The sequence below is a fragment of the Neofelis nebulosa genome, chromosome 2 (genome assembly GCF_028018385.1).
Source record: "Neofelis nebulosa isolate mNeoNeb1 chromosome 2, mNeoNeb1.pri, whole genome shotgun sequence".
Lineage (NCBI taxonomy): Eukaryota > Metazoa > Chordata > Mammalia > Carnivora > Felidae > Neofelis > Neofelis nebulosa.
This window is the reverse complement of record NC_080783.1, coordinates 53992985-54013681: the sequence shown is the minus strand read 5'-3', so window position 1 is coordinate 54013681 and position 20697 is coordinate 53992985. Positions and strand designations below refer to the sequence as shown.

At 37.0% G+C, this 20697-nt stretch overlaps 1 protein-coding gene across 2 annotated transcripts in view; it reads right to left on the bottom strand.

The window, feature by feature from the left end:
• Positions 1 to 20116, bottom strand: part of CWC22 (CWC22 spliceosome associated protein homolog) — a 56489-nt gene extending 36373 nt beyond the window's left edge. Inside the window, exons 1-3 of one of the 2 annotated variants that reach the window (XM_058712510.1) lie at positions 19980 to 20036; positions 7869 to 8008; positions 4356 to 4494 (exon numbers count right to left, since the gene is read on the bottom strand). In XM_058712510.1, coding sequence (XP_058568493.1) covers positions 4356 to 4382 — 27 coding nt within the window. In that variant the 5' untranslated portion in view covers positions 4383 to 4494; positions 7869 to 8008; positions 19980 to 20036. Of the gene's footprint in view, positions 1 to 4355; positions 4495 to 7868; positions 8009 to 19979 lie in introns of both variants that reach the window. The other variant, XM_058712501.1, reaches the window with a different exon arrangement.
• Positions 20117 to 20697: the final 581 nt, after the last annotated feature.

Sequence of the window (20697 nt, the reverse complement as noted above, 5' to 3'; positions counted from 1 at the left end):
TCTGGTTTCACTATGGACCAACCACTTTTTTGAAACAAGAAAAATTCAAGGTAGAAGAAAATAATTCTCAAATTTGTGATGCTAAGTTACTTAGTTGATATTTTATTCCTATATAATAAATTATAAATGTATAGAGTATCATTTTTATAAAGACCTTCTCTTGGTGAAAAACAAGACCAAAGTTTTTTCTTGGTGAAAAACATGACTAAGGGCCAGAGGTCTTCTGGCACAAAGAGCTCACTTCTGTGGTTATATCGAAGTCTTATAATATTGCACTTACCTCCTTGGATCTACTTTGGCTTATAAAACCACTTTAATCCAGGTTAGTAAATCTGAATAAACAGCTAGAAGAAACCAACTCTAGTATATTTATGAAAATTCTTTTTTATTTTCAGAAAACATTTGAAAGTCTGATATGTATAGCACTATGTTAAAGATTTGAAAAACACGATTTGTGAGAGATAGCTCCTATGCCAAATCCTTTGGAAAAAAAAAAGACATACAAATAAGTAACTGCACTATAACATGAAACTGAAGAGACAGGTCACAGGAGTGAGAGATATGAACTATCCAGTGAGAACACATCCTAATTTAAAAATCCAAATATAGTTAAAAAGTCAAAATATTTATCTCTGTAAATAGGTAAGTTTTTTACATTACTGGTGAAAATTCATGTTGACCAGTTTTTTGTTTTTTGGTTTTTTTTTAGAATTAAAATAATTTTAACTACCTAATTATAAGAAAAGAAAAACTGTATGTTTTTTTAAAGTACCTTCACCTAGAAATCTAAGAAAATGTAAATCAAATAATGAGCAACTTGTTCTGCATATTTATATGCTTGTCTCCTTAATAAGAAAAAGAAACATTTCAAAATAGAAAGTTATGGGGTGCCTGGGTGGCTCAGTTGGTTGTGCATCTGACTTTGGCTCAGGTCATGATCTCGCGGTTTGTGAGTTCGAGCCCCACGTCGGGACCTGTGCTGATAGCTGGGAGCCTGGAGCCTGATTCAGATTCTGTGTCTCCCTCTCTCTGCCCCTCCCCTGCTTGTGCTCTGTCTCTGTCTGTCTCTCAAAAATGAATAAATGTAAAAAAAAAAATTAAAAAAAAATAGAAAGTTATACTGCACAGAAATACAAACTTCAACTTCTTGTTTTATGAACATCTAATTAACAGCAGTTTGAGTCTAACATTCTCATAAATATATTGCCAAACAATCTCATTAACTATTGAATTTTTCTCCCCCCACAACTATTGAATTTTTCTAATAGTATATACAAACTATTGTATGTAGGTGAATTAGCATGTGATCAAAATTTATAATTTACAGTAGCCATAGTTTGGCTACTATTTTATACTGAATACAACTATCTTAAAATCCTGTTTCTATGTTTCTAATGCATATAAGAAAGTTTTAAAAATTATTTCCCTTAGCAACACAATGAAGTAGGACATTTGTTCAGTATGTAGGACATAGATTTCTACAAAACCTGACACCAAGATCCTAAACCTAAAATGGAGCACAAGATTCATTAGATTCATGGCAACATCAAACATAGTATTCACTGATCATTTACAGCTCTTCCTGTGTAGATACTCTGGAGGATACACAAGATAGGAAAAACCCTCAGTGAACTTAGGATCTTATGGGAGAGAGACGATTGTAAAGATTTCCGTAATTAAACATATCAGATTGTATGTTCCTGAGAGAACAACAGAGATAAAAAGGAGAAGAAAAAGAGGAGGATGAAGAGGAGGAAGAAGAGGAGGAAGAGGAGGACAGGAGGAAGAGAGAGAGAACTCAACAAAACTGCATGGTCTACTTTTTCTTTTATAAGGCATAGCAATTATTTTGATTACATTAGGGAAAAGGCCTCAGTTCTTTGCTAATGATTTTTAACACATCTCCGCAACATCTGTTGTAGGCATGGGGGGAAACCAAAAATATTGAAGTCGTGAATCAGAATTTCGTAAATATGATCAAGTTAATGTGACTGGCACACACAGAAGTGCTAACAGGACATCTTGAGTAGGGAACAGTACTGAATATTGAGGGATGACAGTGGGTAGAGGAGGATTTGAACTCGGACTTGGTAGATAAACAAGATTTCACTCATTTTTGACATTTGATCCAAATAATAACCTGAATTTTCCTATTTCTTTTATCATAAAGTTCAGATTGTAAGTCAGAGTAGCAGTTGAAAATAATATATTGTCAAAATTACCTTAAAAAATTCTCTAAATTGTTCATTAAGCAAAACAAATGTTTATATCATGCAGTTACCTATAGTCTCTAACAATATAAACAGAGCAGTATATGAAGGTGAGTGGAGCAGAAACCCTGAATCCAGACCTCTGAGCATCCATTAGCCGCAGGGAACAAGTCTTTAAGAGCAAGGAGAGGAAGGGCTGGCAATAGGTGGGTAACTTCCTTCTAGATAGCTAAGGAGGCTGCAGTAAGACTCAATGGAAAAACAAGGAATCCTCAGCTAAAGCCTCCTGAACCTAGCAGGTAAGTCCTCAGAACATTAAAGGAAGATGTGAGCTTCACCGGAGGTAAAAACGGGCCCCACCCAGCTTTTGGACCTGCCTGTAGCTAAAAGGATGGAAAAAGGGAGGCAGACTAGATTGAATATTAGCAGAGAGAGCTGAGCCATCAAGCCTGAAGGGCATGTGACTGAAGATAGCCACTCTCAGCCTAGGGGGATGCCACAGAGGACTCAGCAGGACCACAGGAGGCAAAGGTGGAGAAGCACAGTATAAGAGGAGCAGGAAGAGGATCCTGAGAAAGACTAAACACGTCTCCCTCTGTGAAAAAAGTATCTGACTAAACCTGAGTGCTCTTGTCAGTCAAGAGCCAGTTACACACCAGGTCTCCTTTTTCTTTATGTCCCCGGCTCTTAGTACGGTCTGCAACCTACTAGGCTCACAATTAATCAACTGCTTAAGTGCCACTGGACCAACGAGTACAAGTCCCAAGGAAGCAGATTCCAGAACAATATATGAAGGTATCTACTGACAGATGGGTCTGCTTGAGACAGTGAGTTCCCACCAAAATAGATGCAAGGATGGGCTGGGTGTCTACCTAGCCTTCTGCTCGACAGTACAACAGTCAACAGGATTTAGAAAAGATTGCAGCAGAGCCTGCCTCAGTGCCTGGTGTCCACTGTTAAGCTCGGTCTACTGGTTCTCTTTAAAGAAGAAAGTTTAGGGGTGCAGGGGTGGTGGGGGAGAGAGGAAGGGAGCAGTGCCTAGATCTATAATTAAAAATATACCCTCCCCTTTACTGACTCTATGCCCCAAGAAATGACGCGCCTGTTTATCTGTGAAACTGAAAAAAAGTGGAATGGTTTGTTCTCCTCCTGCTAAGTCCAGTAACAGGCAGAGGAGCAGCTCTGAAAGTAGATGGAGTTACTGGTTCTGTTACTGCTCTGACTGTATCTACCACTCTACCTTTCTTACAGCCTGCTTCAGCCACACTAGACTCCGTCTTCATACTTGTTGTTTACTCTGCCTGGCACATGATTCTCCTGGTCATCTGCATGGCTGACTTCCTCATATCCTTCAAGTTTCTGCTCAGATAGCTACTTTTTCAGTGGGTCCCTATTAAAAATTGCAACTTCCAATGCTACCGATCAACCTTATCCTATTTCTTTTGTCTACAGCCCGAATCTAGCACTTAACACTGTACCATACCATAGAAATGACTTATGTATTAATTTTATAATTTATTTTGTCTTCCCCTACTAGAATGCAAACTCCACAAAACCAAGGATTTCTGTTTTGTTTACCATTTTACCTAAAGTACTTAGAACAGTCACTGGGACATAATTAAGAATTCAGTGACTATCTGTTAAATAGATAAATTTATAATGTCTAAGTAAAGGATGACACAGAATAAAGAACTCATTTATGCATATGAAATATTCAATAAAAGGCTCACTTGTAGATAGACATGCAGGAACTATGATCAACTGAGGAAGCAGACACCTGTCCTCCATTTCATGCTCATTCAGGAAAGTATGCTCTTTAAGAATGGTGGATTCTCTTGCCCTGTTATTTACTTTTCTTCTGCATGTGCTCACTCACATGCACTTTCTTGATTTGTGCAGGCATTGATATACACACACATGTACATGGACACATACATGCGCACACGTCCCGCATGTTCTCTTCTCACTTGTCCTCTTGCACACTATTGCTTCTATCTGACCAAGGATCTACATTTGAAATTGTCTAAGTTAGATATGCGTACAATGTCTGTTTCTAATGTCCTATTTATGTAAATGCATGTTTGATTAAAGGACAGATAATGGACTACAAGCTTATGTTCTTCATTATAAATTTCAAACACTTACTTTTATCTGTGCCACACTACTTTTCATTTTTTGTTGACAGTGGTCTGATAAATCAAAGACTCCTTAAGTTGGTCCAAATAACCGGTACCAAACAGTATGAATTCCTTGACAGTTTACTTTTTCTGTCTGCAAACGTTACCTGTGAAATAGACCAAAGAAAGTTTTGTTAACATTGATAAAGTGTATGTGAAATAACAACATATTATTTCCACACAATGAACACTTGACCATCTTATTTTTCTTAATCACTAGGCACAGATATATAATCAATAATTATATAAAAATTAAAAAAGTCCTTAAATGGTTCCACATAACAATGTATAAAGAGCACATATGTAGAACAGACTCTGAATAAGAGAGCAAATAATAACATTATTAAACACCATAAGGTATTTTAGTGACGGAAAGGAACAAAAATTAATTTAATAACTGATGTCAGATAACTTTATTCAAATCGTTTTCATTGAGGGAAACCTATACCTACATCATAAAACAGTGCTGTGGTATTACACTAAACAAGTAAACAAAGGAAATGATATAAGATAAAGCCTATATAAACCGAGTACAAAATATCCCATGTTTCTATATAGACTAAGAATGAAATATCCAATTATCATTATCTTGTAATAATGATCACTCAGAAATAAATATGCTCTGCATAAAAATATAAGTAACTAAGTTTTAATGTAATCTATCAAAGGTACATGACTTCAGATATATTCAGGCATGAGAACTAAGTATTTGGCTCAGAATAAACCTAGTCACCAATGTTAAATGCTAAAATAAAAGTTTTCCAGTATCTATCTGTTAATTACATTTTAGGAATTTTTGAAAAATGCTGAATTGCTAGTTATGTTAACACAGAACTGTCATTTAAGTATTTTATTTTAATTATGTATCTAGGGGCGCCTGGGTGGCTCAGTCGGTTAAGCGTCCGAGTTCAGCTCAGGTCATGATCTCACGGTCCGTGGGTTCGAGCCCCGCGTCGGGCTCTGTGCTGACAGCTCAGAGCCTGGAGCCTGTTTCAGATTCTGTGTCTCCTTCTCTCTGTGACCCTCCCCCATTCATGCTCTGTCTCTCTCTGTCTCAAAAATAAATAAACGTTAAAAAAAAAAATTAAAAAAAAATTATGTATCTAAATGGTTTATGGTTTGGTGTAAGGTAATGAAATCAACAAAAATCAAATGAAAGAGTAGAAAATAAGAGATTTAAAAGAGGTAGAAAATACAGAGAAAGAACTGTGCCAGTACCAAAATAATTGAATACAACTAGGAAAATTTTTAAGCTTGAATGCCAGAAAGGTTTATAGATTATCTAGTCCAATTCCTTCTTTTTATAGATAAAAATAATGAAGGTCAGATAAGTTATTTCAATGTCTTAAGCAATACTACCAGTTAATGGCAGACCTATAACTGGAAACTTAGCCTAAGGACACCCAATTAAATTTTCTTTCCACTAGACCACATACACAAAAATAATACTAACACTATAAAGTGACACAGAGCTGCTATCATTTAATGCAGATAGGGATATACACAGATCACTAAATCAAGAAAAGTTTCTATTACAGTGGTTAGCATGGTATCAAGGTTATTAAGAGCAATATATATGAGATTCTTTACAAACTTAACGTATAAAGTATAATTGCAGCCTAAAGCACACCACCAATTAAGTATTTGTAGCTGCAGTTAGATTAGCATGCTGCTAGGGGACTCTCAGAACGGAGAGAGGCCGAGAAGAGGAGCCGCATGTGCCCAAATCTCTGACCACCTCTGAACCAACACATGAACAAAACAGTACTCAGGATCAAAGAACCGAACTGTGATATGAATAGCTGCCTAAGAGACAGAATTTGCAATTTAAGTCTAATCAAGTTAATTGTCTAAAAAGTCACCACTCCTCAGAGGAAAGTAACAGAATGTACAGTCCTAACATAACAGTTATAATGACCAGAATACAATTAAAAAAGTTATCAGAAAACTGTGGTCCAATCTTTTAAAAAAAAGATAATCAAAGACCAACATTAAGATGGCCCAGATGTTGGAATTGGCATACAAGGTTTTTAAAGCATATTCCAAAGCACAAAGGAAAACACACTTGCAAGGAATAGACAGGAAATTTCAGCAAAAATGAAACAAACAAAAGCAAACAAAAACAACAATGAAAAGAACAGAACCAAAATGAAATTCTAGAACTGAAAAATATATGAAGTGAAAAACTCACTGGTTAGCCAAACCTAAGGCAAAATGGAGATAATAGTAAGTCAATGAAATTATATAATCTAAAAGATAAAAAGTATCCAATCTAGAAACAGACAAAAAAATTAATGAACAGGGACATGTAGGACAATTATCAAAAGGCCTAATCTACATGTAATCAAAGTTCATGAAGGAAAAAAATGGAATAGGAAAAAAATATTTTAAGAAATAGCCAAATTTCCCCCCAAATTTGGCAAAAGGCATAAATTTACAGATTCATGAAGCACAGATAATCCTAGATAGGATAAATATAAAGAAAACCATGCCTATACACACAGTCATACAGGGATATAACTGTTCAAATTATTTCTGACTTCTCATCAGAAACTAAGGAGACTAGAAGACAATCTTTAAAGTGCTGAAAGATTAAAAAACACCTGCTACCCTAAGATTACAACAAAAATAATATTAAGAATGAAGATAAAGACATTTACTAATTAAAACAAACAAAAGAAAACTAAGAGAAACAGAATGCAGCACCAGCAGACCCATTCTCCAAGAAATGCTGCAGTTCTCAGGCTTTAGGGAAATGACACCAATGGAGACTTCAGAAAGTAATGAAGAACACTGGAAATGGTGACTTTTTCAGGAAGTATAAAAGCCTACTTTTTCCTTCACTTAAAATACATAGGTCTGTTTAAAGTAAAAATAACATCTTGAGGGTCACCTGGGTGGCTCAGTCAGTTAAGCATCTGACTGTTGGTTTTGGGTCAGGTCATGATTTCACGGTTCATGAGTTTGAGCCCCACGTCAGGCTCCATGCTGCTGGTGCAGAGCCTGCTTGGGATTCTCTCCCTCTCTCAAAATAAATAAATGCACTTATTAAAAAAAACATCTTGAGGGGTTATAGTGTATGTAGATGAAATAGACACATTAGGTAGCATATATAGGAGGAGGTAAGATAGACCTACGTGATCCAAGATTTCTAAGTTTTTTGTGAAGTGGTATTAATTAATATCAAATCTAAGAAACTTATGGAAAGTTAAGGATACATATTGTTTCCCCTAGAACAATGACTGTAAAAGTAATGTTAAAAAAATATAGCTAAAAAGCCTGTAGATAACTTAAAATAGAATTTAAAAATATTTAAATTTAAAATTTAAAATTAAAATTAATTTAAAAGGGCAAGATAGAGCAAAGGAACAAAAAAACAGAAGGAGGAAAAAAAAACAAGATGGCAGACCTAAATCTAACTCTGTTATTATATTAAATATTAATGAACAAACAACTCAAACAGAAGCTACTTCTCTCTCACCTCTGGTGGATCTGACCCTGAAGGCATGATCTTGTCTCCACTGGGTTTTAGGTCCCATGTGCCTTCTCAGACAAGATGACTGTGCCGTATTACACAAATTTCATGACTTTTTTTGACATGACTCATTCCTGTATTTATGGCTATAAATGTATAGAGCCATGAAACTCAAAATTTCACTCAATTAACTTTTGCTTAAAGGTGATGGTTTTTTTTTTTTTTTTTTTTTTAGTTTTTTTTTTTTTAACGTTTATTTATTTTTTTTGAGACAGAGAGAGACAGAGCATGAACGGGGGAGGGGCAGAGAAAGAGGGAGACACAGAATCGGAAGTAGGCTCCAGGCTCTGAGCCATCAGCCCAGAGCCCGACGTGGGGCTCGAACTCACGGACTGCGAGATTGTGACCTGAGCCGAAGTCGGACACTCAACCGACTGAGCCACCCAGGCGCCCCTAAAGGTGATGGTTTTTACCCCCACTAGCCCAATCATTATATCATTTCTAACAAATACTTATCACCTTTATCACCCAGCATCATTTATCTATACACTCATTCAACAACAAATAATATTTACTACTTCTGTTATTTTGCCAGGCAACTTTCTAGGCACTGGCTAGACAGCAATGAACAACCATATCAAAATCCCCTGCCCACATTGAGCTTATATTCTAGTTCTAAAAAGTAAATCTATAATGATAAGCACAGCACTAAGCTGCTCAAGCAAAGTGGCTGGTTAAGTTTTGTTTTTTGTTTTGTTTTGTTTTTTTTGCAAATGCCAGTTTCATTCAAATCATTACTTAATGTAAAACTGGTTCCCGAGTTCATTATGTTAAAAGTAATTAAATTATGAACACTTGTGTATAGAATTACTAGTACATATATTGGGGCCTACCTGACTTACTACATCAGATGTGTAGGGGAAAAGGGATGCCTAGGCATGCTGGTTTCATGAAAGTATCCCCGATGTATTTCCAATATACAACTCATCACCAGGTTGGCTCAGCTTTCCAATTTTGGATGAGAAATCTTGGTTCTCAATTTGCCATAAATTGAGAGTAAAATTGTACTTTACTTTAGGTAAAATACAGAGACTTCATAGCCTACCTCCTTTATAGTGTTTAGTCAAAAATCATTTGGAAAGGAACACATACATTCCAAATGTATTAATCCTTACTAACTCAATGGTAAGAAGCATATATATGCGTGCAAAAGAATATCAATAGCAGTGATTTTTAAATGAGAAATTTTGGGCACAATTCATAGGGAGAAAATTCTCAGTGGTAATGCACTGATTGCCGTAGCACAGGTTCTGTGGGAGTTTAAGATATATGCCATGATAATTAAAGTAACATTACCTACTGCAACATGGCCACAAACAACATAAGCACTAAAATGGAGTCATCCAGATGATAAAATATGTTTATAAAATGCTTTTATTATTCTTAAAATTAATATAAAACATGAAAAATTGAGATAGGAAGAGAAAAAACCTACATCAACAGAGAAGTTCAGCCGTCCTAGGTAAACTGGACACAAATTTCATATACATTCATATATAAAGACTAAAATAACTTCTGTAAAAATATTTGCCTGTAAGTTTAAATAAGCTTATTAATTAGTGAGATCTGGAATATATTTTATGGAAAAATTAAAAGCCTAGAAAACTATGAATGTCCTTAATTTGTTCTTATTTCCAGGATAACCAGTGACTAAGTCCCTATAAAATTGAGACTATAGTATACTTCAGTGGAGGATTCCATTCTCTTTGGGTTCTATTATTATTATATAAATTAATCGAGTTACTTATTGTACACAGGAGTTTTTGCTTCCCTACATTCATCTAAACACTCCTTCTATAAACTAACATTAGGAAGTGAATTGTCCAGAAGGAACATCAAAAGAATCTGTGAAAGACTCCACCTAGTTCTGTTTACTATTTACAGGAAATAACCTGATGGATGCTGCTGCCATCATCACCACCACACATCACCTGTGACTGATTTCAAGGACTTTTTTGGTCCAGAAGCAGAAAACACTGAAAACTACTTCTGACCAAGGCTACAGAATAAGGCCCTCCTTCCCCTGATGATAGAAACCACTGATGATAATGCACTTCTTTGTGCATTTTTGTTTTTTATCCTCTTGGTTATTTATTTTTTCTCTCCTTGCTGGTTGATGCTTCTAAATCTGTATAATGGAACTTTCTACATTAATGGAAAGGTTCATATTCTGCACTGTCAGTAGCCACTTCATTAACACAATGGCCACTGGCCACATGTGGCTATTGAGCACTTCAAATGTGCCCAATGGATTTGAGAAAATTAATATTATAATTTTATAATTTTATTAATTTTATAATTAAGTTTACTTTTAATTTGAATAGCCATATGTGGCTGGCTAGTGATTACCATATTGGGCAACATAATTCTAAATGATTAGTAGACACTTAGGTCTTTTAATCATGGTACTTCAAAATCCTTGTCCTTGACAATCTCCAGATATGGTATTAATTCTTTAGATACTGACAAAGTAAAATAACTCATATCCAACTTGTGAGAAAAGTCACTTGGTTATTTCCTACGAAAGGTTCAGATTATGGGAAATAAGGGATAATATAATAATCCTGGTCCTAGAGTCTGTCTATGTTTCAATCACCAAGGTGTGATCTCTACAGTCTTAAATGCAGTGCATCCACCATGATGCCAAACAATCGTTTAACATAAACATCAAGAAAACATGGCACTAGACATACTAGGACAATCACAAACTTGATACATGATCATGACCCACTGAAAGACAGTGTAGCTATTGATTGATCTTATCTCCAGAAGATAATGGCCTGTTCTGCAGCTGAGGCTGAGTAAGCAGAGGTACTAATAAAGTTACAAAATAACCCTGATGGCAGCTATGAAGGGAGAATTGACAACTGAAACAGAAACTACTACTTATAAAATGGATTCTGCTAACTTGAAAAACATAAATATTATGCCAGTTTAAGTCACAATATACTTATCATGGATTAGCTAAGGTCATACTCTTATTTCTAGTTACTTTAGACCCATCTGTTCCAAAGTAAGACCACAAAATGATGTCTGCAAGAACCCATAAGTTTTAAAGATATGACCGTTTACTGTCCCAGCAACTCGCTAGTTTACAAATTCAAATTCTGCCCAATCACTGCCAAGATGATCTGATAACTAACCTCTAGTCTCACAAAGATAGTGTGTAAGTACCCGTTCTTAAACCACCTTTTTGAGATGCTCCATGGTCCTCCAAAGTATACTGTCTCCTTTGCTCCATATTAATACTAAACTTTGACAGCTAATGAGGTATGTCATTGGTGATTATTCACTAGTGAGCTTTCACATACAAGCCTAATGATCCAGTTTCTCAAATAATTCAATGCTGTGGGGGACAAAAAAAGAAAAAAGAAAAAAGAAAAAAAGGAGGATAGCTATTATAGAACAAAAGAGACAACAGATTTAGTGTGTGGCCCTTGTTTAGATCCTGAGTTGAACACTTTCCCTTCTCTAAAATGGGATGTATTTATATAGTAGAACCCACTTTACCAACTTGAATTCAGTACTAACTCAACTGACTAATAAACTCTACCCAACTTTCCTTCTAAAATGGAGGTAGGCTGAAGTTCTTATTTCTGAATAAGGGATGAAATAATGGAAGAGAACATTTTCTAATCCAGTTCAATTATCAACTTGCTAAAATTATTAGCATGTTTACATCATGGTTTTTGGACGGGGAGGGGGAGAAGAATGAAAATACGGTGGGACACAGACTCTCAGAATTACTTAAATCCTCAATACATATTTTCCATCCAAGAGAACTTATCTTAGTATGTACCTGAAATAAGACTCATTTCAAAATCACCTGTTACCTAAATACTGTGCCCAAGTTGATAACGGAGATACTTTAAGCTCTAATGCTAGTAATATATGAACTTTAATATTTTCCTCAACTTATAAACATGTATTCCATTGATACAAAAGTCATTTTAGAATAATATAATGATGAATGTCCTGAAGCTGATGTGCAGTGGTGAATGTAGACTAACCATCACCGTTCAAAACCAGCCAATGGGAGAACTGCCAATGTACACAGTAGCTCTTCAACAAACAAATCTACCCTTGACACTAATAGAGTCTATATAGCACATTACAATGATATTCCTGAGATATCCCAGAGATTAACAATTAACTACATATACTTTAGAAGTCTGAAATGTGTAATTTAGATTAAGATAACAATAGCAATAAATAATGATAAATTACTGCAGCCGCGAAAATACAACACTAGGCATTTCATTTATATATTCTTATTCAATCCTCACAATTACCTTGCTTTGTTAATTTTTTAGCCATTTTTTCAATGGAAGAACTGAGGTTCAAAGAGTTGAAACAATGTGTCCAAGTAAATTATAGCTAGTAAATGGCAGAGCTAAAATCTAGATGGTTTATCTGATGCCAAAACCATCTGATATTGCGTCCCAATGAAAATGACAACATTAATATATGGATACAGTATTGGTAAACTATAAAATGTAAACAGATATAGTCTCTACTATACAGAAAATCTTCCTATCCTAAACTGACCCATTTTTCCGAAGTTTCAGATAGCAAAGGTTTTGATATTAATATAAAGCCCTACCCACTTCTTTTTAAAGATGCAAAATAATACTTTAAAGGTTCCCTTTGTTTAGTTAGCATAGCCGGAATTCACTCTGACCAGGTACAGTATAAGCAAATAAGTCACTTGACTCCACTGCGCAAGATTCACCATTTTCCTTGGCTATCCTTGGTTCTGAAACCTGGTTTCTCTTTTCAACTTACCTACACATACATATACACAGCAATTTTCTGTGTATTTTATTTCAAATTACCTTACTTATCTAAATGTAATGAGTTTTCTTTCTCATCGGTGTGTGTCATCTTTTCCTTTCTACCCTTCAACCATCATCACCAAATAATTTTCTGGCAATCAAGCACACTCTGTTAGATTTCCATGTCCCAAAATGTAACTGTGAAATTGACAATATTACAAAGTAGACTGCTACTACAATTCTAACAAAAAATGCATAAAGTCCTATCATCGTCCAGATTGATACAGAATACGCCCATAAGGAAATTCTGGGAGTTCAACATGTGCATGCTTGATACTTAGACTAATTGGAAATTCCTGCAATGAGAGCGATTTATCTAGAGTTTATAGCTCTCGCTGCTCTTCTTAGTATCACTATGTGGATTTTATGATGAATTATTAAATTTCTCTCTCCTTGTCACAAGTAAGCAACTCAGCAAAACCACACCTGCTCTCCTGAACGAGGGCATTTTATGATAAGAAGATGGTAGTTTAAAAATTATTTTCCCATCAGTGTCAGCAAGCATCAGAAGGCAAAATATTTAATAACGTTTGTAGGATGCACTTTAGATTGTTAACTGGAAACTATGAAATTGTAAATTCTGTAATTATCTTAAAAGTTCAGATGATGAAAACGTCAACTAATGGCTGTAATGCACTGCTTTCTCAATGATTTCTGTTGAGCACTCCTACCGTTGTCCCCAAGGCATCCTCAACCAACGTGACTTGCTGTAACTGTCATAAATTAAAAGGAAGTCAACAAAGTCCATTCCCTTTCCTTCAGGTTGCTCTACTGCATTCTACACAGTAACAGCACACTTGACAAATGTCAAACATGATAACAGAGTTAAAAAAAAAAAAAAACAATCTTAGTTGCTCAATAAGGGAAAATGGTAATATTACACAGTATTCAAAAGAAAAACTAGTTTAAATATGTTCTAAATACAAAACTGAAATGGGAAGGAGATAGTAGTAGGATCCTCAAGAAAATCCCCAAAGAGGACCCAAGCCCCTGGCCCTTCCACAAGGCAATTTTCCTTCCCAGGGAAAAGATACGAAAAACAGTTTGGCCACATTTCTTAATATATGATAAGATGTCTATGGCCTTTACATATCTGTATTGAAGGAAAAATCCTTTTAAGAGAATTGCTTTCCTACTATTGTTTCTTGTTATTTTTAAAAATGCATACATATTGGTGAGAAATATGCTGCATTATATACCACACAAGGACAAATGATGTTGTAATCTGATTTCAGCATAGGTCCACAATTTCAAGAAAATAAAAGCATCTGAACACTACTATCACTATAAGGAAAAGTCACCAGGTACAGGTGATGATCCCTTGTCTGCAATTATGGAATCTGAAAAGCTTTGAAAATACAATATTTCTTTTCCTTCCTTCCTTTTTTTTTTTTTTTTTTATAGAAGGATAGTTGACACACAATGTTATATTAGTTTCAGGTATACAACATAGGAATTTGACAACTCTATACGTTATGCTATGCTCAGCACAACTTACAAAGATTTTTTTTCAGTTTATTTATTTTGAGAGAGAGTGAGCACAAACAGGGGAGGGACAGAGAGAGAAGGAGAGAGAATCCCAAGCAGGCTCCACCCTATCAGCGCAGCACCTGACACAGGGCTTGAACTTACGAACCATGAGATCATGACCTGAGGTAAAATCAAGAGTCAGAGGCTCAAACAACGAAGCCACCAAGGTGCCCACAAAGATTTTTCTTAAGCTTGTGGGAAACTCATCTGGCAGCAAAACTTGACCTGCACCAACCTGAGACTTAAATGTGACTCTTCATTTGTTGAACTGTAGAAATATTAATGTGTTTGATTGGAAGATATTGCCTGGGATTCCAAAAGTGCTACTATTACTTCATAAATATATGTGCACTGTGTTTCTTTAAAATCTTAAAAATTCTGAATGTCGAAACAGTTCTGGCTCTAAGATTACAAATAAAGAACTGTAGACCTGTACTCTCTTATTGTTTGTTTCCTAGTCAATACATATACCAGGTATGCTCTTTGACTTCTAACCATTTGAATGACTGAAGATTCCCATGTTCAATTATAGGGCTGGGAGGTGTGCAAATAGTACCTGGATACTATTTGACTTTTTATGAGGAATAAACAAAATATAAAGGCCTTTGATTAGTCTCTGACTCTGTGTAGGGGAGACAGCCCCAATTTGGGGACATCCTAAGACGACGGTAAAAAGACACAGATTAGTAAAAAAAAAAAAAAAAAAAAAAAAAAAAAAAAAAAAAAAAGACAAAATCTAAAAGCTCTTAACATTTTAATAAAAATTACTCATTATAAACTGAGAGGAGGTAGTATCCTTCATTCATTTCCTATATCATGAAGCCAGTCCATACTGGTCTGTATTTAACCAAAGAAATTAAGAAAGTGATATAATTGTTTCAATATGCTACTTAACTTTTTTTAAGTTTATTTATTTATTTTGAGAGAGAGAGCACATGCAAGCTGGGGAGGGCAAATTGAGAAAGAGAGAGAAAGAGGGAGAGAAGGAGGGAGAGAATCCTAAGCAGGCTCTGGACTGCTGGTATGGAGCCCAACATAGGGCTGGAACCCATGAACCATGAGATCATGACCTGACCTAAAATCAAGAGTCAGATAGTTAAATGAATGAGCCACCCAGGTGCCCTCCTTCTAAGCTTTTAGGATGGAAATTTCTGTCTCAATGCTTCATGCATCAACAATCTGTTTCCATATAAAAATCTTTAAGAGAAGAGTTCTTCAGTAGTACTTCCTGTAATTACTGAATAAAAACAAATCTTAAGGGAGGAGTCTGCTGCTACTACTTGTATCACTCAGTCACTTGTATTTACAGCCTAAGCCCACCTCGTCTTGCCTTAGTTTCTCCACACACCCTTTGGTTCACAATTCAACTGCACAGCAACAGGACTGAACTTTCCTCACTAACTCCAGCATCTTCATTCACTGAACAAACATTATGGGTTTTCTTGGTCTAGTGATTAAGCTAAGTTTTATATCCATTTTCACAATAACAAATAGATAAAACCTTAAATTTCAAATCTATACCATAACCCTCACCACTTTACTTGATAGTAAAAGAACAGTCTTGTAGTAAAGAAATAGCTTTAGTGCTTCTTTATCACCCACTGAATGCTTTCTTTTTCATTTAATGTTAAAGTTTGAATTTCTGCAGAAGAGTCTCTTTTGTAAGGTCATAAAAATTAAGACACTTGGTATAGGACTGACACAGGTAAATGGAACTAAAACAAAAATGATGAGGATAAGCCAAAACTGACACTTCTATTAAGAAGTTGTAAAGTAGTATAGAAAAAATAAGAAAGTATAAGGTTAAGAGAAAGAACAGTATGGTTGTGGTCTTTTTCTGTTTTTTTACTCTACCTCCTATTTTTTGGAAACAAATTAAGAATAGGGGGTCAAAGGCAGTGTCTGTTAATAGTGAGGCGATACATTAAGCTGCGCACAAGGAACTGGGATCTGAGAAATGAAAAGTTGCTAATGTCAGGAGAGAAGAAAAGTCTTAAGTGCTGTAGCAATGTTATAGACACAGTATTCCTGGAAGAGAGGAAGTGCAACTAAGTGGGTCTGGGGCATACATAAGAAAGTGGGTCCAGAAGCTGAATGCTGAAGTACAAGTAGGAAAGGGGGAAAAATCACTTCTCGCATGAAAGGGGAAAGAGGTCATTCAGGCAATGAGATCAGCATGTGTAAAGACTGAGATATAAAAAAAGAGTTTAGGGGATTCTCAGTTGTTTGAGTACAGGGTGTGAATGTAAGATTGAGCAGAAATGAGATGGAACATGAGACTCATGAAGCTAAAGCATGAAACACCTTGAATGAGAACAAGATTTTTGAGATTCTTGGCCACTGCTATACATTGAGAACCCAGGACAGTACTTACCACTTCACAGGTTCCAATTCTAAAATTAAACATAAAAGGGGGCATGTGGACTTCTAATGATTATTCCCATTCCTTGTTTTTTTTAATGTGTTTATTTTGAGAGAGTGTGTGTACATGCATGCAAGTGGGGTAGGGACAGAGAATCCCAAGCAGGCTCTGTGCTGTCAGCGCAGAGTCGGAAGCAGGGCTCGATCCCATTAACTGTTAAATCATGACCTGAGCCAAAATCAAGTCACACGCTTAACTGACTGAGCCACCTAGGTGTCCTGATTATTCCTATTTCTTCCCACAAAGAACTCTCTATAATGATTCTTAGACAACTTTTACCAAGGAATACCACAGCAGACTTGTCTTAACTATCAATGCTGACTTCTAGGAAGCCCCGAGCTGTTTGTCATCAACTGCATCAAGACAGTACTATCAGGGGTCATCCCTTGTTTTCACCCCGTGTTAACCTGGAGGGCTGAATAAATTTCCAATTTATGGAAGATGAAAAAAATACCAGTTCCTTTAAAGGCACTGCAAGAGGAAACCTGATCCTGAAGGTGCAGTTACTTCAACTTACAAAACCATGTTTAATCACTGAGTCTGTTTCATGTCTTTGAATACTCATACCACTTTATTCCCCCTCCCCCAAAATGTGTTCCTCAGCTTGCTTAAATAAGTATATGGGCTGAATACATTCTGTCAACACTCAGCACAGCTTTGAAAGTGGCCTTTCTGATTATTAATTAAAGAGCTATTTAGTAAACCACGTTTTAAGATTTTTAAATAAAATTTATTTATTTTGAGAAAGAAAGAGCACATGCACGCAGGAGGGGCAGAAAGACAGAGGGAGAGAGAGAATTCCAAGCAGGCTTTGTGCTGTCAGCACAGAGCCCGACATGGGGCTCCATCCGACAAACCCTATCATGACCTGAGCCGAGATGAGGAGCCAGATGCTTAAAAGACTAAGCCACCTCGGCACTCCAACCATGTTCTAAGTGTTAAAGAAAACTTGGAAGTGGTGGTCTCCACGGAGAAATTTATGAAGTAATCCCTAGACACAAAGCACTTTATTTCATTACGGAGGCACCTGTCACCAAGTCTAGAATTAAACCGTCTTGATAAAATAATTGAGGGAAGAACTCACAGGACCTTTCAGGTGGAAGTGCTGAACTCTGTCTATCCTGATCCATTTCAATTAGGCCTAAAGTCAAGTTAAACATGACTCTCCACTTAGTCTCTTCCTCCGATTAGCTTCTATAATCACAGCAGTCTTAATGTCTCCAGGCCAAGGTAATTTATACCATTTTTGTTGTTGCTGTTGTTGTTATCTATTCTCTGGGAAAACACTTACTAGCTTGGCTACAAATAGCAAAGGCTTGCTTTAGTCCACTGCTTCCTCTCCTGATGTATTATTTTGGAAGAAAATGCTTCGAAAATTCACACTTTATTGTAGGCACTGCAATGAAATGTATACACTGAGATAAAATATTTAGGTGACAGGTTCAGTCCAGAAGTATGATGAAACTAATGTGCCAGAGGCCTTTTTGTTTCATCACCCTCCCATGCTAAAATTTTCAAACATTACAGAAGAGAAATTCAACAAGGAAGCCCACAGAGTCATCAGTATGGTCAGCTATATTACCAATAACCACCTCTTTCTTAGGCCAGCTAGAACTTACGTTATGGAGATACCAGGTAATACAAAATTCAGTCTAGATACAAGTGGGTAGTAAACAGAAAATAATTTTGTTAAGGCACTGGTGCTGTAAAAGTGTGCTCTCTTAGATGGTCTCAGGTACAACTTACTGTCAATCACCTGGCAATGTACAATCATCAGGGAGAACACAAACCAGAACCCCAGTCAAACGGGGTGGGAAATGCTCCACGAAAGTGGAATGGGCACGGAAACATGGAAGAGCAATATTCAAAACCAAAGAACAAGAACTGAGGCATAGAGGATTCATCAACTATATTACAACAGTAACAATAATAGTTAACACTGTAGGCCGGGCACTGTACACAGGCCTTATATATAAGCATTGTTATTTATTTTTATCCTCAAAACAACCCACTAAGTTAGATATTATTATCATCCACATTTTTCAGATGAGGAAGCTGAGACTAGAGATGTTAAGTAACCTGCCTACGTGACAGAGTTTCTAAGGCCTGAATCAAGACTGGAATCTTTGGCTTAGGAGTCCATCACCCAGCACCCACCCTAGCAGGTCTCCTCCTCCTACAGATGCTGTTTGTCACAATGCTTCTAAGAACAAAGTCACACTTTTAATGCCAATTCTAAATCCGCTTTTCTAGAGAAGGATAATTGAAGCTAACTCCCAGATTCACAGGCAATCCTAAAACAAGTTTAAACATGATGAGGAGGCAGGCTAACTAGTTTTCTGAAAGCCAAGTTTGTTTTTCTATCTGCTATTGCTAGTCTGTGGACATATCAAAACGTAAAAGGAACTGTTAGTATGCTTTCAATCACCTCTATCTTGCATCTAGAACATCCTTTCTTCATTTTTTTTTCCCTTATTTATCTCAAAGAGGTGTTGTGAGGGTGAAGTGAAAATAGGTAAAGCGGTTATTGCAGTGAAGACTCAATAAAATTAACTATTACGGTAGCGATATGCACAAGTGTATTGTAGGATCCGGAGTTCTACAGAGAGGTGGACATACTGGAGATCCAAGTTGGAGAGTTAGTACCTTATTGGAGGTAGATCAACTTATGGAAGGATAAAGGACGACAGAGAAGAGCCCCCAGGACTAAACACTAGAAAGTATTTACAGGGCAAATGAATGAAAAAGAAACGATTAATGAAAATGTAAAGAAGCCATCACAGGGATATACGCTGGATGGAGGCGTAACAGTGGAACTTCCACTATTTTCTAACTAACCACAGTTCCTTAATCCCACTCCCACGGCCTGGGGCCCGGCCGGTAAAAAAGGAGCCTCGGGAAACCTAAAGGACTTGAGAAGTTCTAAGTGATCCCCGCCGACAAGACAGAGGCCCAGGCGCTGGTGCTAGGCTTCAGCAACAAAAACACCACGGCCAGACAGCTGCAGCAACCTCACCAGGAAGCGAAGTCCGTCCGCGCAGGCGGGAACGGAGTTCACGGCCCCTTCCCTACCCGCTCAGACTCCTCCGCACTACCGGCACTCACACCTCAGTCTCGGGGGCCGGCGCGCACACCTCCGAGCTGCCCGCGGAGGTACCAGCAAATCCTCACTCACCCCCTAGTCCCCTTTCTATTCCCACCCGGTCCGGCAACCCGCCACCCCCAATCTGGTTCGCTGCCTGAGGCGAGTCTACGGAGTTCGGTAATTACCTGGAGCTCCACCGCGCCGCCATTACACCGGACGCACGTCACTTCCCCTTCTCCGGCCCCGGCAGTACGAGGAAGGCGGAACGTGAAATACAAACCTGACGCTAAATTCACTTTAAAACGTTATCCTGTTAATTTACTTTAAATACCATAACTTAATACCACGTTGAGAGCAGTTGGTCTGGCCACAATTTCCTCTTTCCAAGACGGCGACAAAAGAGAAGTTAACGCAAACTACAAAGTCCAGCATCCGCCGCCAGTAAGGACGGAAATGACGCGTCAATTGTAATTTTTAGAAGGTTGCAATGTACGACGGGAATTGTAGTTCTTCTGAGTAGGCTCCCGAGAGCACATCCAGGCGGCTCATCTGAAAGCTGATAGTGATGAGGAATTCTCAAAATTTACTTTAAAGCTCTTTCTCTGCAGTTGGCAAGAAGTAGACCTCAGTAGTCATTTTTTCTGTGGACATCTTTAAGAGGAGCAGACAGACTTTTGGCAGTAGTTAGATCAAGAGCCTATATAAGGAAAAATGTTAGGAAACGTTAAGTGCCTACTAAGTCCCAAGATTTCAAGCTGCGAGAACGGGAGGATTTTGAACCACAAAGTGAAGTAATGAGGAAAAGCTAATTTTGTAGAGAAGATGATGCTTCTAATTGAGTTTAAGGTACCAGCTGGCAAGACATCGTGAGGATAAGGAGATTGGCCAACTTGGAAATAGCGA